The sequence below is a fragment of the Mustelus asterias genome, chromosome 16, assembly GCF_964213995.1.
Source record: "Mustelus asterias chromosome 16, sMusAst1.hap1.1, whole genome shotgun sequence".
NCBI lineage: Eukaryota > Metazoa > Chordata > Chondrichthyes > Carcharhiniformes > Triakidae > Mustelus > Mustelus asterias.
This window is the reverse complement of record NC_135816.1, coordinates 57,073,302-57,100,350: the sequence shown is the minus strand read 5'-3', so window position 1 is coordinate 57,100,350 and position 27,049 is coordinate 57,073,302. Positions and strand designations below refer to the sequence as shown.

Sequence of the window (27,049 nt, the reverse complement as noted above, 5' to 3'; positions counted from 1 at the left end):
TGTCCAATGTAAGAGTATCCAAAACCAAGAAGGGTAACTTGGAACACTAGTTCTTAGTGGCGTACATTTTTAATTTGGTATAAAGTGAGAAAGATATGCAAACCAAGGAGGAATGTTCCAGTCTTGTTGTAATCAATTAATAAAGAATATTTATTAACTTAAAAGAAAACACACAAGAAAGACTATAATTTGCCAAAACAGTGCACCTAACTACACTAATGGCCATGCATCCACAGCATCTCATGAAGTTACCCCTTGTTCCCAACTACCTACATTTCCTGAACTCTGAGAAATGCCCCCTTTTCTCCATACAACATCCAATATTATGTAACTCTATGGGCTAAATTCAGCATATAGTTACCATCCCCACAGGTTATTTTCTAGGTTTGGGAAAGCCATAGTCAGCGTCGAGTTTTTTCTCTGTTTGAGTTTTGATTTTAAACAACAGTCTTTCAACAACAGCTTGATGTTGGGAGAGCCTGCTTTCTGCAATTGGGTGTGGCTATCATGGTCAAACTGCTGCTTCTCCTCCCTCTTCTCCAGCTATCTTGCCATGGATGTATTATTTTTTTTCTCTTTGATGTTATCCACCCTGTGGACCAGGCTTTTAGCATACAAGTGCCAATTCCCTTATCTCTCCATTTTGAAGTCACCTCTTCTATACACCATTGCTTTCCCATAGTCACTTAGGCAAACACTAATTTGCACCTCAAAAACACGCCTTCATTCAGTTGTACTTATCAATTCCCCTTTATCCCATTTCTTTATTTTATTTTCATCCCAATTTCACTTTTTAATTCTCGATTTCCCCCAATTCTTGACACTATCGAAACTCAAACAGACAAAATGCAGGTGCACTTTTCTTCATATGCTATGCCACGTTAGCCAAATGCCAGCGAGCTGAAGGTTGCAATACTGTAATTGGTCTCAGCATGAAAGATTAAATCAGTTTGATTTGCTTGAAAACTTGATCCTCTTTTTCATCATTTCAGCATATCACACAGAGGGTGGTGCGTATATAGAATGAGCTGCCAGAGGAGGTGCTGAAGGCGGGTACAATTACAACATTTAGAAGACACTGGGGATTTTCCAAAGTAACTCCATTGCAGTGTTAATGTAAGCCTACCTGTGACACTAATGAATAAACATTAAAACTTTGAACTTTAAGACATTTGGACAGGTACATGGATAGGAAAGTTTAGAGGGATATGGGCCAAATACAGGCAAATGGGACTAGTTCAGTGTAAGAAACCTGGTTGGCATGGAGGAGATGGGCCGAAGGGCCTGTTTCCATGTTCCACTACTCTATGTTCATACCTACTCTATGCGGGTAGAACTAAGATTTATGTGAATCAAACTGCTGTGCCACCATTGTCCACTTGAGGGCAGCTGTCAGCAAAGCCTACACGAGAAACTGACAGCAATACGAATTGATCCTCCTTGTGGAACAAAAATAAAACTGGATTAGAAATTGTATTGCTTCTAATTTCATTGCAAACGTATGTGAATCTCAGTAATTATTAAAATGTGGTTTAAGTAAATACAGATGAGATCATTTAGTTGACACATAAGCAACAACTTATAATTATATAGTGCCTTTAATGTGGTAATAATAAAAAATAATAATCCCAAAACACTTCACAGGATCATTATGAATCATAACAAGCCAAATAAGGTGATATTAAGTCAGTTGTCCAAAGATTTGTTAAAGAGGTGGAAACAAAGATAGATCCTTGAGGAACAGTCGAGGTAACGGTGTAGGAGCAGGAAGAGAAGCCATTGCTTCTCGCATTGATCACGTACAAGAATTGAACCAGTGAGAGCAGTCCCACCCAGCTTGATAACAGTGCATAGGAGATTACTTCAAAGTGGAGAGATAAGGGAATTGGCACTTGTATGCTAAAAGCCCGGTCCACAGGGTGAGTGGGGGGGAATTGGAGGAGGATTGTGTGGTTAGCTGCGTCAAATGACAGGTCGAGAATAATGAGGAAGGAAAATTTACCTTTGTCATGGTCACAGATGGATGTAACGGTGTGGCACGGTGGCACAGTGGTTAGCACTGCTGCCTCACAGCGTCAGGGACCCGAATTCGATTCCTGGCTTGGGTCACTGTGTGTGTGTGTGTGTGTGTGTGTGTGTGTGTGTGTGTGGAGTTTGCACATTCTCCTCGTGTCTGTGTGGGTTTTCTCCGGGTTGGTGCCAATTCAATGGGCTGAATGGCATTCTTGTGCATTGTATGATTCTATGAACTAATTTCTGATTTGAAATGTTTCTGATGCTTGTCCACATAAATTCCACGTTTGGATAGCTGTTAACATTGGTGCAGGCTTTTGGATACTAGGGTCTGTTTAATAATGTTACAATTGATTTTGAGGGACTATCCCTATTTGCAGTTCAGTTTAATTTGGCACTAAATGCCAACAGGCAGTACTGTGCCTCATGTTTGCTTTTGTGAAGGTGCTTCTGATCATAGTTATACTCTTCATCATCTGCTTGTTAAATAAATCTTCTTTGTTAATATTTGACTTGCAGCAGGAGCTGAATACTAACACCAGAAGCAGGGCATGCACGACGTTTCACTGTGATCAGGAATGTCATCCCAATCGAAGCAATTTAACTGCCACACCCACTTAAATAATTCCTGGAGAAGAAGGAAAAAGTGAGTGCTGCCATGACTTATGCTGTGATTTTGTTACAAGACAGGGTGGGAACGCAGGAATGGGGATCGAGCCCCATCTCGCCAACTCAGCTAACCAGCTTCTTCTGCCCACCCCCCCCCCCCCCCAAATCACCCCTCTCCACCCCCACCAAATTACTCAAGTCCTACCAAATGAAGGAAATTAGGGTCATACTCTGGGGCCTGAAATGAACCAAATAAGCAAGTAAAAAGGTAAATTTTGTTTTAAAAGGCCATTTGGGATTCCTGCAACATTTCCATACAAAGTAAATGGGAGAAGCAATACCTCATTCCCTCCACTTGTCTGTGCTTCCAAGCAAGTTAAGGAGGAGTGTCGAGCAGCACAGTTAAAAAAGAACAAAGAAGAAATCTGCATTGAATGATCGTTTAAAAAAAATCAGCCTCATATTCTGGATTGGTTTATAACTGGTGAAATATTACATTTCCTGCAACTAGAATCCATAGAATCGCTACAGTGCAGAAGGAGGCCATTTGGCACTGACCACAATCCCACCCAGGCCCTATTCCCGTAACCCCACATACTTACCCTGCTAATTCCCCTGACACTGAGGTCAATTTAGCATGGCCAATCAACCTAAACCGCACGCCTTTGGACTGTGGGAGGAAACCAGAGCACCCAGAGGAAACCCACGCAGACACGGGGAGAATGTGCAAGCTCCACACAGACAGTGACCTGAGGCCGGAATTGAACCCAGGTCCCTGGCGCTGTGAGGCAGCAGTGCTAACTATTGCGCCGCCCCAACTGACAACAGTGATGCATTTACAAACAGAACTATTTCAGTGAAATGTCTGTGAAATTAGCTCCCAGTGGTGGAGGATCTGCCCCATTTCTGTTACAAGATGGATTTCATAGCACCAGAAAAAAAAAAAAATTGCAACGGGCAGCTTCCTGAAAGCCATGATTCTGTTTCTGGGCTTTGCCGGGGAAAATCCATAAATTCAGAAGACAGCATGCTAGCCGAGTTGAACAAGTTGCGTACAGTCTGTTCAGTAATCAAAATTGGCGATGACAGAAATCAATTTATTTAGGCGCTAGAATCACTAAGTTAGTACGAGAAGTGAAGCCGAACCACCTTTGTGTAATAAAGCTAAAACCTTTTTAAAAAAAGTTATTGCATGACTCCAGCTGACTTCACACTTTATGGCTTAACTTGTCAGTGGCAAATTGTCATGTATTGAGGTTCCGTGGGATTTTGGATGCCTTTCACCACCAAACCAGCTTCAATGGCCACATAGAGAACAATTTGGGCTTTGCTGTTCAGATGGAGGCTTGAGTTAATTTGTCAATTATTCCACATAAGAGGACTTAAACTGAGAAACCCGGTACTCCTGTAGCTTTTCCGCACCAGACTACATACCACATGGTCTCTTTAAATAGAATTTATTTTGATGCGGCACAGATGGAGACTCACTGAACCAGATGTTTCCCCAAATTTCTTCAAGATTATAATTGGTTTTGAAGGATATACATGTCAATCTCAGACTGGAAAACAAATTCAGATACTGTAACTGCTTTTGTGGTGGTGGGTTTTATATTAAATTGATCTGCAAGATAAAGGGTATTTCTCAGCACTTAAACATGAAAATAGAATTTCAAAGCTTTAGTTATTTCTAAAATGTAACTGTCTTTGGGTGACAAAAGTCTTTTTTTGAAGTTTATGGAATGGTTTTAATAATTTATTAACCTTTATTTTTTCCAAACTAATGACAAATTTTAAAAGCTCCATTGGGTGCAATCTAGCAGCCCGGTTAGCTACGGGTGCAAGTCCCACTAAATCTCATGAGTGGACAAACACATAATGTGCACCAGCGGTCTCAATTTGGGATCTCTTCCTCCCCGCCCACTCTCTGGTGATGTAACCAGGATCATGCCCAGAAAGGGTGTGAACCAGATTTCCATATATTTTAATAAATTTACATATAATTACTGGGCTTGATGCCATAATGTCTGCCCATGACGTTTCTACGGAGCCACTCTTTCTTTGCTTTCTTGTAGCCAAAGTAGCTTGTATAGACAAGAAAGAGCACAGCTTAAAAGTTTGAACAAGTGGAGCTGGAACTCATACCATGATTCACAATGCGGGACAATTGCCCAGAGTAAGTTTGCACTGTGGGTGTACCTACACCATATAGAATGTAGCGGCTCAAGAAGGCAGCTCAACACCAACTTCTCAAGGGCAATGAGGGATGGGCAGTAAATGCTGGCTTTTCCAGCACTAATGGCACACACTTTTGGGGGTCAGTTAGCTCAGTTGGCTAGATGGCTGGTTCATGATGTGGAGCAACGTCAACAGCACTGGTTCAATTCCTGTACTGGTTGAGGTTATCCATGAAGGCCCCGCAACCTTGTCCCTTGCCTGAGGCGTGGTGACCCTCAGGTTAAATCACTGCCAGTCAGCTTTCCCTCTAAAGGGGAGAGCAGCCTCTGGTCCTTGGGGACTATGGCGACTTTCACATGGCTGGCCCTCTGGCGATGGTAACCCAATGGATCTTGAAACTGGGGGATTCAGTAATCTCAAGGAAAGATGGTTATAGATCCTCTCTTGTTGGAGGTTATAGGGGATTTTTACAGTAACTTCATTGCAATGTTAATGTAGGCCTACTTGTGACACAAATAAATAAATAAACTTAGGTATTCACTGCCTGGCATGGATGTCATTTGCAATTTATCAGCCAAGCCTGAATACCATCCAGGTTTTGCTGCATATGGACAGGGACTGCTTCAGTATCTGAGCTGTGAATAATGCTGACCATTGTGCAATCATCCCTGAGCAACCCCGCATTGTTTTTATTAATTCATGGGATGTGGACATCATTGGCTGGGCCAGCATTTGCTGCCCATCTCTAATTGCCCTTGAACTGAGTGGCTTGGTAGGCCATATCAGAGAGCACTTAAGAGTCACATGTAGGCCAGACCAGGTAAAGATGGCAGATTTCCTTCTCTAAAGAACAGTAGTGAATCAGATGGGTTTTTACGATAATCAGCAAAGGTTTCATGGTCATTAGACTTTTAATCCCAGATTTGTTTTTCACTGAATTCAAATTTCACCATCTGCATCTCCAGACCATTATCTAGGTCTCTGGATTACTAGTCTAGTGAAAATACCACCAAGCCACCACCTGCCCTTCTGACAATATGATCATTTATGAAGCAGCTGAAAAAATGGTTGGGCCTGGGATACTACCCTGAGGCACTCCTGCAACAACGTCCCAAGACGGAGGTGAGGTGAACTCCAAAAACCACACCCATCTTCCTTTGTGCTGGCTATGACTCCAATCAGTGGAGAGATTTCCCCAATTCCCATTGACTTCAGTTTTGTTAGGGCTCCTTGATGCCATACTTGGTCAAACATCATCTGGGCAATCATTCTCACCTCACCTCTGGAGTTGAGCTCTTTTTGTCAGTGTTTAGACCAAAGGAGTCAGGAGATGTGCGGCCCTGGCAGAACTCAATCTGAGCTTCAATGAGCAGGTTATTGTTGAGTAAGTCTAGGGGCGCAGTTAGTTCTGGGGCACAAATCTACAATGCAATTGTCAGAATATTGACAAGGCCCACAGCCTTTGTAATATTCAGTATATACAGCCACTGCTGGATATCACGTGGAGTGAATCGAATTGGTCGGAATCGGTGATGCTGGGGACTTCAAGAGAAGACCCAGATGGTTCATCCACTCAACACTTCTGACTGAAGGTGGGTGCAAATGCTTTAGCCTTGTCTCTTGCATGTGAATGCTGGGCTCCCCCATCATGGAGGAAGGGGATATTTGCAGAGTCTCCTCCTTCAGTTAGCTGTTTAATTGTCCACCATCATTTATAACTGTTTGTGGCAGGCCTCTATAGAGCTTAGATCTGATCTGTTGGTTACGGGATTGCTTAACTCTGTCACATGCTGCTTCTCATGCAAGTAGCCCGTGTTGCAGCTTCACCAGGTTGACATCTCATGTTTAGGTATGCCTGGTGCTGCTGCTGGCATGCCCTCCTGCACTCTTCATTGAACCAAGGTGGAGGAAAAGAGAAATTGCACACTTTCTGGAAACAGTCATATTTGTAATTGCATGGTTAGAATGTTTATGGGAAAACAAGAGTTGACTTGGCAGTTGCCAAATTACCAAAACATATTTCTAAATTGGTGCCAGCCATTCAGCCCATACCAGCTCTCTGTAGAATTGAATGTAACTTACGTTTAAATCAATTCAATTTACTTGGAGAACAGAATGCATTGTACATTGTCAAGACTTAAAATAACAAATCTTTACATAGTACAAAACTTTTTGTCTAACCAAAACAAAATGCACAAGAGCGAAACACTGCAAAGTTTCTCCAGAAAGCCATAGGACAAACAGCATTTGCAAAAGGAGATGTTGAATTAATCACACGTATATTAAAAAATGAAAATGGAATTTTACTTTGAGAGCAGATCTGAGAAGTCAAGCTTTGTAGTATTGGTGTTCAGGAATTCTTGAAAAGTTCAATTCTTTGATCTTGAAAGCAATCATATAAATTACTGCCCAAGGAAAGAAGCCATAGGGTCTTCAGGTCTTTGTCGTTTCATTCTGTAGGCCTCCATTTCTTCTTCAGTTGGTTCCTTTGCTTCATAAAGGCTGTTATATCCTCGTTTACGTTCATCGATCTGCAAAATTTGTTCAACTTGCCTCAAACGAGCTTCTTCAGCAACCAGGGCCTAAGCAAATCAAAATAAAGTATTATGCAGCAGTGATAACACAACAACAATCTTAAAAGCTTAATATTAATTTCCAAAATATGCAAAACAGACCAACAAAGTTGCATGCCAATCATACTAATATGGCTTAGGTACAAGGCCGGCACAATCACCTCCTCTCTCAAATATAACGATGGGTAAAAAAAGATGTATTAAATACTCCGTTTGCTTGAAAATTTCTTATGCTCTTCAATGTGTGTGCATTTTTAAAAAAAATCTTAATGCTCCAGTTGCGCGCAAGCATGTTTAATAACAATTAACTTCAATATCCAGAATTTACATTATTTTAAATTAGAATTGTTCAGAAGAGTGAACTGACTGACCAGAAAGAGGTAGATATAAAAGTTAAGCAATTCAAAATGAAACCGTCTGGGAATAGTGTCCTTGCAGGCACCATCGCCATGAAGTAATTTCCCAACGGGAGCAGATAATTGGTGAATAAGTCCTGATGGGTATTTCTAACCTATATTAAAGTGTATTAATATATTATTAATAGTTAATATCTTAATATATTAAATCCAGCAGGGCTGGATGGCCTCTACTTTAATGCCAGGAGTATTGCAGGTAAAACAGATGAGTTAAGGGGATGATTGACATGTGGAATTGTGATATAGAATCTTCAGGCGAGACAAAGGAGGGGATAAAAGAGGAGGAGGCATGGCATTATTCGTTAAGGAGTCAGTTACTGCAGTAAGGAAAAATGATATCTTGGATGGGACATCAAATGAAGCTTTGTGGGTAGAGCTTAGGAATAAAAAAGGGAAAGTCCCATTGTTGGGTGTTTATTATAGACCCCCAGATAGTCAGCGGTAAATTGAGGAGCAAATAGGTGCACAAGTTGCGAAGGTGTGTAAAAATAATAATAGGGATTTCAACTTATCCAACATTAACAGGGATAGACATAGTGTTAAGGACTTAGATGGAGTGGATTTCTTGGTGTGTATAGGAGAACGTTTTAGTCCAATATGTAGAGGGTCTAACAAGGAACTGGCTGGACCTTATTCTGGGAAATGAAGCCAGACAGGTAGTTAAGGTGGTGGTGGGGAGCATGTTATTGATAATGATCACAACATGGTACAATTTAAGCTCGTTATGGACAAAGGGATAAACAAGTTGTAAAGAAAGGTTCTGGACCGGGGGGGGCGGGGGGGGGGGGGGAGAGAGAGAGAGAGAGAAGATGAGTGGATTTTAGTAAAATACGGCAGGATCAGGCCAAAGTAGACTGGGAACAGCTACTAGTGGGGAGATCTACAGAACGGCAGCAGGAGGCATTCAAAAAGGAGGTTACAAGCCCAGCATGTTCCCTCTGGGGTGATAGTAATAAGCGCAGAGAACCATGGATGACCAGAGATATTCAGGAAACAATATCTCTGGTTTAGCCAGTACAAGGGGAGCAAATCAGCAGAGGCATTAGTGAAGTAGATATAAAAGTTAAGCAATTCAAAATGAAACCGTCTGGGAATAGTGTCCTTGCAGGCACCATCGCCATGAAGTAATTTCCCAACGGGAAAGTGCAGGGTGGAGCTTCAGAAAGCAATTGGGAAAGCAAAGGCAGGATATGAGAAAGCTCTGGCTGGTAAAAGTAGGGAAAATCCCAAGATATTCTTGAAGTATATCAATGGGAAGACGACAACCAGGGAAAGAGTAGGGCCCATTAGGGACCAAGGAGGCAATCAGTGAGTGGAGCCAGAGGATATTGGTCGAATGTTGAACGAATATTTCACATCCGTCTTCACCCAAGAGAATGAAGATGGTTCTTGAGCAAATTGACTTGGGGAAGGGCAAGGTATTGGAGGTGTTGGCAGGTTTAAAAGTGGACAAATCTTCAGGTCTGGATACATTGGGCCCGATTTTACCATTTTCATTCTAAGTGCTGAATCTGGGCGTAATTCAGATCCGACTTGGAAATCTGTTTTCAGGTGCCCCTATACGCACTCAGCCTGAAAAAAAATTGCGGGTCTGAATCACGCTGTGGGCGGGGCTCAGCACGCCTTAAACAATTGGAGCTCTGAACTGCGCATGCGCAGTTAGAAAAAAATTGTCAGATCGGTCCCGGGCCGCAGAAAGCGGAGAAAGTGCCCGGGAGCGAAAAACGGGAGCAATGGCCGCCACACACATCACTCTGTCCCCCGCCACCCAGACCAATCGCCACCCCCTGTCCCCTTCCCCCCCACCGATTGCCCGCAGGGTGGCAGTGGACCCCCTGCCCCCCCAGACCAGAGATCCATCTGCCCCCCCACCAGAGATCCATCTTACCTGCCTCCCTCCCCTCAGAGAACGATCTGGCCTCACTTACCTCCCCCCCTCCCCAGAGGAACATCTGACCGGCCTCCTCCTCCCTCCCCCCACCACTAGAAAGCGATCAGCCCTCCCCCTCCCCACCAGACAGCGATTGGCCCTCCCCCTCCAACCAGAGATAGATCTGACCTGCCTCCTCCTCCCCCCGCCCCCCCCCCCCCACCCCCACCCCCCCCCCCCCCGGCAACCAGACAACGATCTGGCCTCACTTCCCCCCCCCCAACCAGAGAATGATCTGACTCGCCTCCCTCCTCTCCCCCACCACCGATCTGAGTCAGTGCCGTTGGAAGCTCTGAATGCGGTTTTTAGCAGCTGGAGCACCTGACTCAGACTTATATTCAGCAGGTCCATTTTGGCCCGATTCCGGATTGGCGAATGCGGCGGTAAAGGGGGAAATGCTGATAAAGTTGGACAGGCAGTTCTTTAATTCAATTTAAATACATGCAAATGCATTTAAATTGCCATTGCGCCCGTTTCAGGCACGAAGCAGATCGCCATCATTCCCGGGTTTCGGTAAAGTGGCAACCTGCGCGGATGCGGGCACGGATCGCGTTAATGGCCTCACACTCGACTTTACCACGTTTTCGCGCCCGTTCGGGCCCATTGTGTCCCAGGCTGCTGTGAGAGGCAAGGGAGGCAGATAAGTGGCAGATGGAATTTAACCTTGAAAAGTGAGAGGTGATATACTTTGGAAGGAGCAATTTGACAAGGAAATATTCAATAAACAGCGTGACACTAGGAAATTCTGTGGAACAAAGGGACCGTGGCAAGTCTGTCCATAGTCCTCTCAAGGCATGCTAGTCAGGTGGTGACTAGGGCAGATGGGATACTATAAGTCAAGGTATAGATTATAAAAGCAGGGAAGTTATGTTGGAGTTGTATAGAACTTTGGTGAGGCCACAGCTGGAGTAGTGTGTGCAGTTCTGGTTGCCACATTATAGGAAGGATGTGATTGCACTGGAGAAGGTGCAGAGGAGATTCACCAGGATGCTGCCTGAGGTGGAACGTTTAAGTTACGAAGGATAAGCATGAGTTGTTTTCGTTAGATCAAAGAAGACGGAGGGTTGACCTAATCGAGGTGTACAAGATTATGAAGGCATGGACAGGAAAGGATAAGGAGCAGCTGTTCCCCGAAGTTGAATGGTCAGTCACACGAGGGGACATAGGTTCAAGGTGAGGGGAAGGAGGTTTAGGGGGGATGTGAGGAAATCTTTTTTTACAGAGTGGGTGGCAATGGTCTGGAATGAGCTGCTGGGGAGGGCGATAGAGGCAAATTGCCTCTCATCCTTTAAAAAGTACCCGTTTGAGCAGTTGGCAGATCATAATATTCAAGATTATGGGACAAATGCCAGTAAATGGGGTTAGGTGGGAGGTCAGGTGTTTCTTGCGTGTCGGTGCAGACTCGATGGGCCAAAGGGCCTCTTCTGTACTGTATGATTCTATGATAGGAATTATATTCAATAATTGTAGTTATTCAGAACTGAATCCTTTTTAAAGGAAGAATGCAAAACAAATTTTGCCTGGTTAACAACCAACAATGTTCATTATTGATAAAACACAAGTACAGTGACAATGTTATTAATTCTATGTTTAGTAAAACATTTTATTGAGACTTAAAAGCACCTGACAATTAGTCTGGAAACAAGTCAATCCGATCGACACCAATTCTGGTTCATCTCACAGAGAAGCACTGACTGGATTGCCATCATTGTAAATATTTCCAGATGAATTATAAACATGCCAGGGACTAGAGTCATCGAGGTTCACAGCAAGGAAACAGGCCCTTCGGCCCAACTTTTTAAAATCCCTAAACTAGTCCCAATTGCCCGCATTTGGCCCATATCCTTCTATATCCATCTTACGCATGTAACTGTCTAAATGCTTTTTAAAAGATAAAATTGTACCCGCCTCCACTACTACCTCTGTTCCAGACACTCACCACCCTCTGTGTGAAAAAATTACCCCTCTGGACCCTTTTGTATCTCTCCCCTCTCACCTTAAACATATGCCCTCTAGTTTTAGACTCCCCTACCTTTGGGAAAAGATATTGACTAGCTGATTTATACCCCTCATTACAATGGTTACAGTATCTTTAAATCGTACCTCTCCTATAACAGCATTCTTTGCATCGATATGTCTTCGAATGCCAGTGACTTTGTTAAATATTTTGAAGTAATTTTCATAATGTGAACACTATAACATTACATTTATAATATATATTTACATGATTTTATTATGTGAATAGTGTATATTTTCCTCCTACTTTCAGTTTCTGAATAATCAGAGAATTTAAAAGAATAAATATTAAGAAACAGTAAGCTAAAAATGAAGAATATTTGCTCTTGCAGAACATGAAACTGCCTAAGGGAAAACATATCTTGTAGAAAGTTACTGATTCATGCAGAATCAATTAAATATCATCAATTACATGTATTCTCAGTAGACATTAGAATCTCCTACACGACATACTTCAATAGTTATCCACACAGTCAGCTTTTATTGCCTATTCTAAAGCCACAAAATTGATCTGATATATTAATAGCCAAGTTACATCTAAACCATTCCTTGCACCTTCATTCAAAAGCAAGTTATAATGGCATAATTGGATAAAATAAACATTAATCAAAAGCATGAGACATTGAAGTCATATATTTTTCTATGTTAAAAATATTACACCAAGATGTTTCAGCAAAACAGGATTGGCCAAAGGAAGAAATATTAGGAGGGACAGAGTACAAGTTATTTTTGTCCATCAAGGCATCGTGTTTGCCCGCTGTGATGTATGATTCAATAATAACTCATCTCCATTTTCACAGCAAATGAAATATAGCAATAAATCTGTACTTCAATAACTGAAGTAGCGATATTTACTGGAAACATTTATGCCACATGCATCATTTGTGTTAAACCATAAATAAAATTTTGTAGAATCACTTTTTTCTTCCAGCAAGGCTAGCCTATTTTGAATTATTTGTGAACAGTAAAATACCCCTAATTGCTTTGACTTTTGATCTATATCAAATATATTCTATAAATATGGCATAAAATTTGTCATGCACAGATGTAATTAATGTATGAGTGCCTGCACAGCACTGTGCAAATGCTTCGATATATAATTTTAATGGCTGATTTGCACCATTAAAGTTTAATCCTAAATATGAGTTTTGAAATCATGACAAATAATCAACCTGTCACTATATCATTAAAAAGTTTAAAGCTTTGAATTCACACCTTCAATTTAGTTACATTTATATTGATCTATATGCTTACACAATGATGGGACAGAAAAGAAATGTTGTTTTGGTAAAAACCAGAGTTAATAAACAATGAATTAATTGTAGGAATTTATCAAAGCAGGTTTACTTGGACAGGTAATAAATAAATTTGCTGACTCACCTTTTTCAGTTTTTCTTTCTTTTTTGCCTCTTCATCTTCACTGTCTGAGCTGTGACTTTTCCTCTCTTTCTTCTTCTTTTTCTTCTTGCCTTCTTTAAGCTTTTCTTTATGTATCTATAACCAAGCATTAAACGAGTGTAACAAGTGATTAGACAAAGCAAATGCTTCTTGAAGCTCACATGTTGGAAAGTAAATCATTTCAACACAGGTTGTATTTCGTACCACAAACCCAACTCCTGATTTTATCCCTTTTTTACCTCCTCAAGAGTCACACACCACGTATGTTTCAGCTGGCAAATCTGGGTTTCTCCCTCTACAACTATGGGTCAAATTGTACTCCTGCTTGTTGCAAGCTTGTCAAATGACAGTTCCTAGGTTATGACCTAATCAGGGCTACCAAAAGATTAAATGCTATCTAGGATAATAAAATCAAGTAAATGTTTGTATTCAGAGGAGTGGGTGTCTTTGCACATGAATCACCAGATGTATTATTCTTAATCTCCAGCTTGATTCCTCAATTTGAGGGTTGTCGAACCATTGCCCACGCTGGAATTGTTTTTTCTCTGAGGCAAACCCCACGCTTATCTCAGCCAGAATGGGGATCGAACCCTGTTGACATGATTCTGAATCACATCCTAGCCATCTAGCTAATTGAGCTAATCCCACCTGCCAAGACACCAGCATCTAATATATCAGAAAGCTCTTGCAAGTGGCCAAATCATTGTAGTTCTTAGAAAATGTGATTTGCACCTGACAGCAAGAGAAATAAAATCATGAATATTCAGGATGGAAGCTGCATCTTTGAAGAGAGAAACAGAAATAACATCTTAGGTTAATGACCTTTGAGCTGAACTGCAAAATGTTGGTTTTGACTCTTTTTAATCAGAAGAAAAGAGGCAGTGTGTTTTAATTAAAATTGCAATTGTCTCATAAAAATATATACAGAAGCCCATTCACTACAAAATCCCCATTACTTCAACGAGGAGAGCACTGGAAGTCACAAACAAGTTCTGGAGTCAGTAACAAGTGTAAAAAGCGAGGGAAAATAATTAAGACATTTAGGTACCGACAGTTTCATGCCATCATTTAAGAAAATAAAGTTTCAAATGATGTTATAGTTTTTCATGATATTTGTACAGAATATCATGTAAAAATGATACTTGCCTCCACTAAAGTCTTTGGTACGCTCTCGTATACTTCCTGGTTAGAATCTGGGATCTCACTTGGACAGTCCGATTGATCCTCCACCTACATTGAGAAAAATATGGGCAATGTTACAATGGAGATAGGAATCTAGTATTTTTATGCCATTCAACAACTTATCTATAATTTTTTTAAAAACAACGCTGCTGGAAATATACAGCAGTCCATCAGTACCTGGTAAGATTAAACACAGGTTAACCTTACATGTGTAAACCATTCAACGGAACTGGGATCTAATATTAATTTTAAATTTAAGACAATGCTATCATTAAAGTCATGGTGCTTATTTACTGTAGGCACTTTTGGCTTCTGTGCTTCAGGCTGATCTTCTAACTTTCTATGTACCCAAGAAATGAACAGACCTCCATCTTGGGTTACTTCAGTAGGTCACCTTGCTAGATCATGTCAGTAGTGGGGTTAGTCACTGAATATATCATGTTCAACTCCATTCACAACTCTTTGGATAATGAAGCAGCCCTTGTTAGATCACAATGGAATCTACACAGCATTCGGGTCTAGGCTTACATCTAGGTTGATGATCACCTCAAACCAGAGTAAGTTCAACCAGCTCCTATTCACTGAATGGCATCAAGCACCAACACTGTCATTTACCATCATTAACTGGCTCAGCCACATTAACATTAAGGTTGCAAAAACAGGGTGGATGGTGGTTACCTTGCAATGAGTGACTCGCTTGCTAACCTGTTAAAGCTTCTCCGTCACTTACAGGAGTGTAATGGAATATTCACCAGGATGGGTAATCCTTTCCTCTTTTTCACATTCCCTATGCTGTCTATTTCTTTGTTCTCCCTCCTTCTGTTAGTGTGGGGTTTAACCAGCGGAAGCAGAACCTCTCTGGCCCTGAAACTGCTTCTGCTAAAAATATTTTCCTATCCTCTAAACTATAGTAAACAGTCACACAGTGCTCCACCTAGAAACCCTTCAACATAATTACTGCAAATAAAATGCTCAAGATTAAAACTCAAGTCCTATGGGAGGAGTTAGTGCAAGGTTAAAGTAAACCAAATAGCTTACAGACTTTAATAATCAAGAATAATACCAAATATATGCACACGATTCAATGTGGGCTGCTGAAAATGAAGGAATCTTACAAGTTTAATAATAATATAAGGGCTGTCTTGAAGTATTGCAGTACTCACAGCAATCTGCTTCCCTGCTTCTCCTGTACAATAGGAAGTTTTGATAAATGAGTGACAGCACTTGTACCCCCATCTCCCTTCTTTCCAGTAGGAGCCCCAAACGGACTGTAAAGTAACACACAAGTAAAACATGAATTAGAAATGAGTGCTCAAAAAGTTAGCATTACAAATTGAAAACTCATTAGCATCAGAATCACAAATTTACCGAGACCTGTTCAAAACTATTTAGGAATGTAACAAGGTACTATGTTAGTAAAGAAAAGTTCAAAAATTGAGTGCCTCCCCCAACGAACAGATAATTCCTTACATAAATTTCCAACTTATCCCGAGAAGATTCCCCATCGTACTGCACACGGGCATGCAGTTTCTAATATTTACCATCTTCCCATAATGGCCCAGATGTGACAGTGATTTCCTCATCGTTGTAACATCAACAATTTTACTGAAGCAAGATAATACAATTGATTTGAAATGGTGATAATACATACTGACTGACACTAAAAGATACAGAGCCAACAAAGAAAGATACAGCGGATTCTGGAAATCAGAAAATGCTGGAAATACTCGAGAGGTTTGGCAACATCTCTGGAGGAAGAAATGGAGTTAACATTAACAGGTTGATGATTTTTCTTCAGAACTGGGAAAGATTTAAAATGTAACAGGCTTTAAGGAAGCAAAGTGGGGGAGGGGTGGAGGTTGGCAAAAAGAACAAAAGTGAAGGTCTGTGATGGGGTGGAAGGCAAAGTAGATTAAATGACAAAAAGGTTGTTGTCGCAAGGAGTGGTAAAGGGATAAGTAAAGAAACAAAAGATGTGTCTAGAGGAGTTGTGACTGGCAGCATAATGAACAGCTACCGTCCGAAAGCAAACCAAAGAGGGAACTTGAACGAATAAATCCGACACCAGCTAGGAGAAAGGAAAGAAGATGGGGCAAGAGTTGCAGTCTGAAATTGCTGATCTCAATGTTGAGAGTGGAAGGATATGAAGCTCCTAACTGAAAGATGAGGTGCTGATCCTCAAGCTTGTGCTGAGCTTCATTAGAACACTAAGAGGCAGAGGCCAGAAAGCCAGAGTAGGAGCAAGATAGAGAAGTAAAATGACAGGCTCACGGTCAGCTTGCAGACTGAACGGAGGTGTCCTGTAAAGTGGTCACCCAATCTGCATCTGGTCTCCCAGTGCAGAGCAGACTGCATTGTAAGCAGAGAATTCAGCATACTGAATTGAATGTACAATATACAAATTGCTATTTCGCCTGGAAGGAAAGTTTGGGCATTGGATGGAAAAAAAATCAGGTAAAAGAGTAAGTGTTGCATCTCCATTGCTTGTGCTCCAGGTTGCCGTGAGAAGAGGAGGGGGTGTTGGAGGTGATTGAGGAATGGACCCAGGTCACAAAGGGACCAATTCTTGTGGAATGCTGAAAGAGGAGAGGGGAATATGTGTTTGTCGGTGGCGTCACACTGGAGGCAGCGGAAATGGCAGACAATGATCTAGTGAATATGAAGGTTGGTGAGATGGAAGTTAAGGACAAAGGAAACCCATCATGATTCTGGGAGGAAGGAGAGGGAGTGAGTGGGGAGGTGCGGGAAATGGGACAGAAATGAACAGGGGCCCTGTTAACATTGAAGAAGGGGAATCCTCAGTTGAGGAAAAGGCATATCAGAAGTGTTAATTCAAGGACTGGAATTTTGAGTTAATGCCCCATCAACACAAAAACTTTATTTCAACAATAGTGTGCAAATGCCTATTTAATGCACACAACTGACAAGAGGGAGAGAAAGAAACCTCTCACCATTGGCTGTGAGACAAGGATTGGCCCATCAAGTTGGCTCTCAAAAGCTACCAGCTTAACTAAAACCCCACCTTGCCCCCTGGTATGGAATCTCAAATTCAGAAATGAAATGGAAAATCGGTGCTGCCTTCCCTCCCAGATGCAAAAGTCCATTCTGATCCTGGGGTGAAAACTGCTTTGGGACAAGTTTAACAATTCCTCATTGTCTCAATGCTATAATGGTTGGTCTGTCTGGCATTCCACCTAAATACTCAGTGTCAACCTTTGCTCAACGCTCTCATCTCTCAATCAAAAAATTGTGGCTTCAACCCCATCTCCCAGGCACAACATCCAGGCTGATACTTCACCGTAGTATTGAGGGAAATGCTGCTCTCTCAGCACACTGGCCTCTTGGACAAATGTTAAACTGAGACCATATCTGCTCTTTCAGGTGAATGTCAAAGATTCCACAGCACGATTCAAAGAAAAGTAAAGGTGTCCTGGCCAACATTTATACCACAATCACTATGTAAAGAGATTATCTGGTCCTTTATCTCATTGCTTTTTGTGGGACCTTGTTGTGTACAAACTGCCTGTCGAGTATTTAAAAGATGTGGGGATGTCCTGAGGTTTTGAAAGATCCAACATAAATGCAAGTTCTTCTTTCTAATTCACGATCTGAGTAATCTTAAGTATTACATTGTTTTATCAAGTCCAGAAGCCCAACTAGGAGACAAGGTAGTACTGGACAAGGATAAGATTATGTTGGGAGGACACTCTTGAGGATGTGGGACAGCAAAATACCAAGATGAGATGGGAAGGCTAGAGGGGTGTTGAATTGATGGCTGAATACAAATTCCAATGAACTAATAAAAGGAAATCATAGATCTTACGCTTCGAAAGATCGAAGTATGTGAAGTTCTTTGATCAAAACTCCGTCACTTACCGTGTGATTACCAATCAGGACATCCTCTTCATATTTGGATCGAATGACTGCTTTCTCCTGGCCCTTTAAGACAGCACCATGCCTCGAATATTCCACGTAATCCTCTGTCTGAGCTAGCAGCAGCTCACGTGGTGGAGCATTTAGATGCTCCTGGCCTCCATACTGCAAAGAGAAGGTGATTTTATGAAACATCAGCACCTAGTGCAAAATTCAAACAGGACTGCTGATCACTGCTCCACGAGTTTTTTAAAAAATTAATCAGATCATCATACAATTCTCACATGCATCACATTCTATGCAGGTCAAACATGTACAGGCTGAACACAAGTTCAGCAAGATATAACTTAAATATTTCCCCCACTTCAGAAAGAACATTGGGCCTGAATTCACTGGAACAACAATATTAGTGTTCAATGGCCAATCCACCATTTGTGAATTTGCGCCATTTATACTGGAGGAGAACTGATTAGAATGTGCCACAAGAAATCAGAGCCATTGCGGTCAATGGCCAAAAAAAAAAAAGCCAATGCAATGTTACACTACTCAGACCCAAAATGTTTAGAATGGGCTTAAAGGTCAAATTGATGGACTGAACCAAACACAAATTTAAATCAGAGAGCGGATTCTCCATAAGGTCTATATTTACCTCTTTCTGGTTAGTCCTTTGGATAATTCCTGCTACAATAACTGTCCCGAAACCTCAGACTTTTAGCTTTCAGTTGCACAAGTAATCTGTAAGTCCTGTGCTATCTTTAACATCCCAGTTGGATTATAATAAGTAATTGGACATATTGCAATCACTAAGGACCAAATCCATAATGCCTAGAATTGACAATCCAAATTATATTAAAAGATTTAAATAGCAGTTTAAGTCTGGGAACTGGTACGTACAGATTATGTACACAGATACATACAACTCTCTTATTTTGCACTTTACACTCAAGTGACCCTAGATTCTATCAGATCTGCAAGGCTGAATACAGAACTGATGACAGGGAACAATGATAGCCAGATGAATGTGTGCTTAAATATGAGCCTATGGAAAAGCATCAACAACAAAATAAGTAAACAATGACCTGGAGCGAGTGGGATTAAATCCAAAAGTACTTAAATGACCACACTTTTTCACTTTTCTATTCTGCTCCAATGTTCATATTCAGTTTAAAATTGTCTCTCACATGGCCACAATTCAAGGAAATATTTGGGATTCTGGCTGGATTCAGTAATACCATAATAGGAAATTTAAGAATTCATTGCTGCATGGCAATTTTACCAAATTTGCTCTTCAAAAATTAAATGAGGAATAAGAAATTTTTAAGGAATAGATTTCGGCTTTGAATATTATGCATTCTAAACAAAAAGTTTCTATTGTCAGATTAGATTTCAATTACATGAGCTAATCTTTGTACATTGAAGAATACTAATTTTTGTGTCTATTATAATCAATCACAATCAATTTGGGCACAACAAAACATTTGGGCAATGTTAAGATTCTCTCTCTCTTTCTGTCACATATTTCAGCACGCAGCAATCCAGTGCTTTTCTCAGTCAACTCTTAAGATTGTAACAAAATGAAAAACCCTGAGGTAATCAAATAACTTCTTTTAGGTTTGATCCTTAACTCCAACAACTACATTTCCTAAAACCTGATACCTGTAGGGAGTGGAGGAGAAGTCATTTTTGGAAAGAAAAACATTATTCAATTGATGGTTGCTCTGGCTCGGCACTATACTCAATAAACAGCTTTGGATTTTTTAAAAAAATCTTACTAACTACCTACATAGTTTTAAATATAATAAAATTTAAACACAATATAATTTCTACTGAAATGACCAGTTCAGCAAGAAATGCATTAAAAAATACAGCACAAATTAGGAGAAGGATAAGGCCATATGGCCCTAAGAGCCTGCTTTGTTTTTCAATAAGATTGTGCTGATCTGATGGTGGCCTCAACTCCACATTCCACCTACCCCAATAACCTTTGACTCCTTTGTTAGTCAAGAATCCACCTCAGCCCTAAAAATATTCATTGACCGTGCCTCCACTACATTCCAGGGAAGTGTTCCAAAGACTCATGACCCTTAGAGAAAAATAATGTTTTCTCATCTCCGCCTTAAAATGAGAGACCTTTTATTTTCGGTCAGCCAGATTTGAGGCACTGTGTCCATACAAGTTCTTCAAGGCAATCAACACCAAAGTGGCTATTCCTTTTGCATTTACGAGGATATATAGGTTGGACTTCGAATAAAAAATGGATAAAGACTCCATGCACATGAGCTATTCCAACATCAGATATCCAGCACAATGTTCCCTCCAGAATTAATGGTGATGTTGTAATTTCTAGCAGAAGCACATAAAAGCTGTATATCCAATAAGCCAGCCACTTTGCCTTTGTAATTAATATCCTAAAATGAAATCCTAGCTGTTCACTTACAATGGTCATTCCATGCTGTTTTTAACCTATTATTGATCCTTTTAATTAAAATTATTGTACTGAAAGTCCCAAACCTTGTAACAAACTTAGATTTTTTTGGGAATGATTAGTTAATTACTGCATTAAATTAATTAATTTGGCACACTGAAGCATTAGGGCACTTACTGATACCTGTTTCCCCATTACTGTCTAATGAGAGAGACTTGCTCATGAAGTTTGATTCGAGCTATTTAAATTAATTTAATAACATTATACAGTGAGCTTTAAGGCAATAATTAATATGCTCTTGTGGTTTACTCCACCTTCTGGAGCAGCTTTCAGGAAATGTTTGATTCGGTCAGCTTGGAACCTTGTGATTCTATACTTCATTTTGAAACAGAAATGGGCTTTCCCAAAAAGAAATGCAACAAAGAACTTGAAGTAACCGAGGTATCTGATAATATATTCATGATTCCATTTATTCTCCTTTAATGCAACAACTCTACCAGCCGCACACCAAAGATGAGCGCTTTAGGTTGATTTGAAATTATTGCCCCCTCATAGTTGCAACTGGAACCACTCTGGGAAACTCCATGCCGGTGATACCATGTCTTATCCATGCAGGAAAGGAGGTTCAACCCAAAAATCTCCATCTTGATCAGGAAACCAATGACTTAAAAAAATCAAAGAGCCACTACATTTTCTGTAAAATTTGAACAAAAAGATGTTCAACCTAGTTTGTAACCTTTAAAGATGCAACTTTCATGAGGCTATTTGGTCTAGAATTTATTTTGCATTGTACCTTTTCTAATATGCTTCCTTTCTGCTGTTTCTCAAACTCTTCTTTCTTAACCTTGAATGACTGGTGAAGGACTTCAAGTTTCGTAGGATCAGCTTGGAGATGGACTTCTGAACCCTTCTCATAAGCCTCCCAAGCAAACACTATTAGGAGAAAAAATGTTACTGCAACTGTCTCACAATTACAAGTTAGAAGAAATAAAGCCTTGAAATATTTCAAATGTTATAGGACTTACACTGGGTTTGTGCCATTCTGACTGTGTCACCTGTGTAACGTACAAAGTTATCTCCTGCGTAGCCAACTCTAGAATAAAAAATGCAAGAAAGTAAATATGGATAATATCGTAGTTCTGTGCCATCACTAGAGAAAAAAGAGCTTCCATTTAAAGGAATCCTTTTACAGCATCAGGAAATTTCAAAATCTTTCACTGTCAATAAAATAAGTTTGAGGTATAGTCACTGTTTCAATGAAGACATATGAAGCACTAATTACCGTTAGATTAAAAACCATACTATGTTCATTGTTAGACAGCATGGCCATTTGATCTCATTTTGCGAATACAAATTGATAAAATGAAAACACGAAATGCAGAACTTTTATTGCAGATCTATTGGCATATTTTCAACACAGAGATTCTGAGCAGTAACGTTTAACATCTCTATGCACCCCATCAATCAAGTTTCAGTGTTTGTAAGCAAAAGTGGCCTCCAAGCATCCATCATCTTCATTCAAGGGTGTCCCTTGACAATATCATCCTACGACACTGCACTTAATTCAACATACAAGCTGTTAATACACAACTTTTACATTTTTTTCACCTGTTATCAACTCCTCTATTGGATATCAGCCTGCTTCTCTGACGACCAGTCTTGCCTCAGTGAAGCACAGTCTACTCCATTAAAAAATTAGAAAGATTTGAATAGCAGCACCCACCTGCATCCTTGCCACAACCCACCTCCCGCAGAGGCCCTCATCCATGCTTCTGTCACCTCCTGACTCAACTATTCCACTGATCTGCTTGCCAACCTACCATCCTCCATAAAGATTAGCTCATCCAAGTCGCAGCTCCTGCCATCCTAACCTGCACTCGCCTATCAACCCTGTGATCACCGATCTACAATAGGTTCTGGCACCCGACATCTCCTATTTAAAATTCACATCATTTATTTAAATCTCTGTACAACTCATTCCTCACCAAATGTAATCTCCTCAAGCTCTACAAAGCTCCTTTCTACTCCATGAAGATTCTCCTTAAAAATTACGGGCGGAATTCTCCCAAAAAAGTTCCGAGTGTCGAATTTGTGGGAAAACGAGTAATTCATGCTGGTTTTTTCACTGGGAGTTCACACTAGAATCTCCCACACTCTGTGCAATGCAGAGGCCACCAATATGAATCTCATTAGATTTCAGGGTACGGGGCCTATTCCTGCCCAGGAGGCTGAAACCAGCTGCCGCTGTGTATGCGCAGTGGCCCCAAACTGTCAGCCTCCTGTTTGCTGGTCAGCTCAAGACCCCTGCAGTGTCCCCCCGCCCCAACATCCCCTCCGGCCCCCCCCGCACCACAGCCTGATTGCGGTCCCCCAACCTGCCCCCGTCCCAGACTGGACCGCCCCGATCTCCAGCCCTCCTCCCCCGCAGTGCCAAGCCCCCCCAGCAGACCCCCCCCACCAGACTCTCTCTCCCCCCCAGCCCACCCCGATCGCTGACCTCCCTCCCGCCTCCATCTATCCCAATACAGAATGGCAGTGGGACCCCCCACCGATCGCCCCCTGGGCCCTGCCCCCTTGGCACTGCCCCACACCAGTGGCCAGGCACTTTGCCCCTTGGGCAGTGCCGGGGACACAGGCTGGCACTGCCAGGGTACCCATGCCCAGGGGTCACCCACCCATCCCCCTGGGGAGGCCTTGATTGCCCCACCTTCACTCCAGCAGGGAGTGGGGACCCTGAAAGTGGGGGCCTACTGTAAACCCCGCTAGAGGGTTCTAGCTATTCAAATCTCTCCCACTCTGGCGGGGTGGGAGAGGCTAGCGGGGCCGGAGAATTCAGTCCTGGGCTTCCTAATAGCATTTAAATGATTTGCAAAATATAAATGTTAGCCCTGACTCCCCGCCGATTTCTGGCGCGGTGCAGATTCTCCCAGCCTGTTGTGCTAGAAAATTAGCACAGCGGGACGGGAGAATCGCCCCCTACATCTTTGACCAAGCTTCTAACACCTCCCCCCTCGACTCAGTGCCAACTTCATTTGATTATTCTTTTGTAAAGTGCCTTGGAACCTTTTTCTAAGTTAAGGATGTATTATAAACGCAAGCTGCTGTTATCTAGAAAAAAATCAAACTGGCAAGTGATGTTCATTTGATTTCCCTGTACAAATCATTGAATCATCTGACATCATGCCTTTTGGAATCAGATCTCTTTGTACAATGATTCTGGTGCATACTGAAGGATTATAAAGTGGACATGACACAAAGGCTCTCAGTTACCTTCTATTTACAAACAACAAAGTTTCAACTGAACTGCTGTGAATAGGACAAGAAAGCCATATCCCAAAGTCTTTCTTTAGAACATACTTTAAAGATGATTTTTTTTTTAGGAGAAGACTTTCAGAAAAAGGATGGGTTTAGTGATTGACTGAATGTCTTTATGGTTTGGTTCCAGTGCAACTGGAGGCATTGGGAGAGTTAATTAAGGGGTGCAGTTGCATACTGACTATGTTCCTGGACTAGTAATCCAGAGACTTAGATTAATGATCCAGAGACACAAGGGAAATTTAAATGCAATGAATGAAATAATTCTGGAACTACCTGCTTGCTTAAAAACCCCATACGGTCAGTGTACCCGAACAGGCACCTGGAGTGTGGCGACGATGAGATTTTCACAGTAACTTCATTGCAATATTAATGTAAGCCTACTTGTGACACTAATAAATAAACTTAAAAAACTTAGGGAAGGTGATCTGTCATCCTCACCCAGTCTGGTCCAAATATGACTTAGACCAACAGCAATGTGATTGACTTTTAACTGGCCAATGAAATGGCCTCGCAAGCACCTGAGCGGTTCAGGGATGAACAAGAAATGTTGCTCTTGTGGCACTTGTATCCCATGAACAAAAATAAAATTAGACCGGCATTTTTGACAAACTTAAAGGATGCATTCAATTTCTTTTACAAAATACAAGTGTGAAGTGGAAAATAGAAAAAGGAACACTGTATGCATGAATTTTAAATTACAAAATTTATCGCGACTGCTAGATTTCAGAATTGTACTTTAAGTAATTCTGAGATCCCTCTATCTACCTGCACTGAAACATTCCTACCAATCTTTCGCTTTAAAATCAGCTGAAGACAACCTATATTTAAGACCCAGTCATTATTCCTTTGTTAGTTATCCGAACACAGTACAACATATTTGCCTTATGATAAAAAATATACCTGTTCATTGATAATTCTAACCAGATCTGTGCTATTGTGACTACACATCTAAATAAGTCCTCACTTAAAGTTGTGGTTGTGTCCCTGAAAATCATGACTTTAAGTGACACAAACTTTAATTGAATCACAGGTTCCCGTAGGAGTCAATATTAAAGCCAGAATTGGGTTCCTTTCGATATTTCTCACCCAGACAAAAGTACAAGTTAATAGCACTGTACCAAACACGTGCAGCACTGTGCCATCCCTACCTGAAATTTTTTCAAAATAAAATATATCACTAAACAGAAAATAAATATTTTTTAAAATTACAGTACTCACCTCAGTACAATACCTTTAACCAGGCTCCATCTAGTGGTAGAGGTTGGTTGGTGCAGGTAGCAGCTGAAGTCCTGACTGCATGCACCAAACAACTTCTGCCGCTAGATGGAGGCCAGAACTTCAGAAGCAAAGCAAAGCAAAGCCAAGGTCGAAGCCAAAAGTCAGGGGCCACTGAAGAACAGGACCCGAGGACTAGGGTGAGAACAGAGGATGGGAGCTGGCAAATCCAGGAGCATGAGGAAAAAGGCCTGAGCGCAAGAGTGGAGGCAGGAAAAGTCAGGTGAACAGACAGGCCACAGTAGGCGAAGTCTGTGGTAAATGGCGTTAAAGTGAAACTGGCAATGTTAAACAGATATACTGCACAATTTTATTAATGGCGTTAAAGTGAACCAATGTTAAGGGAACCGATGTTAAGCGAGGACTTACTGTCCAATGACTTACTCATCTGGGTTTCTGCCAGTGTTGGAATAAGGATTCTCTCTCATGGCTCTTGTTTTTGGATCATAGTATGCTGAATTTGGATCCAAGTTCCTGAGGTACTGAGAAAAGCAAAAAAAATGCATGTTTTACATAATGAGAAGTTTTAATTTTTTAATACATTCTAGTTTGCAAGTTTGAATGGATAGGGCAGTCAGCCCAGCTACAAACTGGTAATTCGTTCATCTAAATAGAATCATAGAATCCCTACAGTGCAGAAGGGGGCCATTCAGCCCATCGAGTCTGCACCGACCACAATCCCACCCAGGCCCTATCCCCATAACCTCATGTATTTATCCTAGCTAGTCCCCCTGACACTAAGGGGCAATTTAGCATGGCCAATCCACCTAACCCGCACATCTTTGGACTGAGAGGGGAAACCGGAGCACCCGGAGAAAACCCACGCAGACACGGGCAGAATGTGCAAACTCCACACAGACAGTGACCCAAGCCGGGAATCGAACACAGGTCCCTGGCGCTGAGACAGCAGTGCTAACCACTGTGCCTTGGAAAGATACGGGAGGGATATTCTTATTTGAGTGATTTCGTAAAATCTTCATGCCCCAGAAGTCGATGATTTCAATCAACTCTACAGGCATTATGTTCATCCTGACCTGTCAATGCATCACCCAGTAGTAATTTCAAAGATTAACTAAACTTCCAAAGTCTACCTAATTATAAATATCATACTTTCTTTTCATCCTGTGGACCGTCATGGGAATTTTCAGTTCCCTTGTCAACTTGTTACTCATTTTTACTTGCAGATCATTAGGAGAAAATTAAGCACTTGGCCACACTTTCGACATTTAACCGGGACATGTTAGTTCCTCAGAAATTGGTCCCTTCCGATTAATGGTTTTATTGTTTGCGATTGCATGGGGTGGCGGGAGGGGTGGCCCTGGAGTGGGCAGTGGAGGAGAAAGGATGGTTCTGGCAGTGGGGGTGGGGGAGGGGGATGTAAAATCAACCAAAGCATGGGCCCCACTAGCTGTAAATCCATCACTGTTGTTGACACAATATCACAGCTCACAGGAAAATAACAAGCATCCACACTAACACAAATTGCCTCGTGTCTGTATGTGATAAGAGTACATTTTCTGTATGATATCAAGTCACATCGTCCACATGCCTAACACGAGATTCCCAAAACAAGTACTCTACTTGGAGCTTCAACAGGGCTAGCTAGCCCCAGGTGGGCCTGGTTTAACCTGGTGTTGTTAAAGCTCTTACTCTTTACCCCAGTCCAATGCCGGCATCTCCACATCATGACTACCATTGACGCCTCACAGCGCTAGGGACCCGAGTTTGATTCCCAGCTTGGGTCACTGTCTGTATGGAGTTTGCACGTTTTCACCGTGTCTGCGTGGGTTTCCTCCGGGTGATCCTGTTTCCTCCCACAGTCCAATGATGTGCAGGTTAGGTTCAT

General features: G+C 41.5%; 1 protein-coding gene across 2 annotated transcripts in view; it reads right to left on the bottom strand.

Moving 5' to 3' along the window:
• Positions 1-6,880: 6,880 nt before the first annotated feature.
• The window catches only part of slu7 (SLU7 homolog, splicing factor), a 45,205-nt gene continuing 25,036 nt past the window's right edge, over positions 6,881-27,049 (bottom strand). For both annotated transcript variants that reach the window (XM_078231160.1, XM_078231161.1), the window contains 8 exons: positions 25,588-25,685; positions 21,636-21,703; positions 21,404-21,543; positions 18,189-18,350; positions 15,476-15,580; positions 14,277-14,360; positions 13,113-13,226; positions 6,881-7,379 (listed from right to left, as the gene is read on the bottom strand). In XM_078231160.1, coding sequence (XP_078087286.1) covers positions 7,200-7,379; positions 13,113-13,226; positions 14,277-14,360; positions 15,476-15,580; positions 18,189-18,350; positions 21,404-21,543; positions 21,636-21,703; positions 25,588-25,685 — 951 coding nt within the window. In that variant the 3' untranslated portion in view covers positions 6,881-7,199. The remainder of the gene's footprint in view (positions 7,380-13,112; positions 13,227-14,276; positions 14,361-15,475; positions 15,581-18,188; positions 18,351-21,403; positions 21,544-21,635; positions 21,704-25,587; positions 25,686-27,049) is intronic.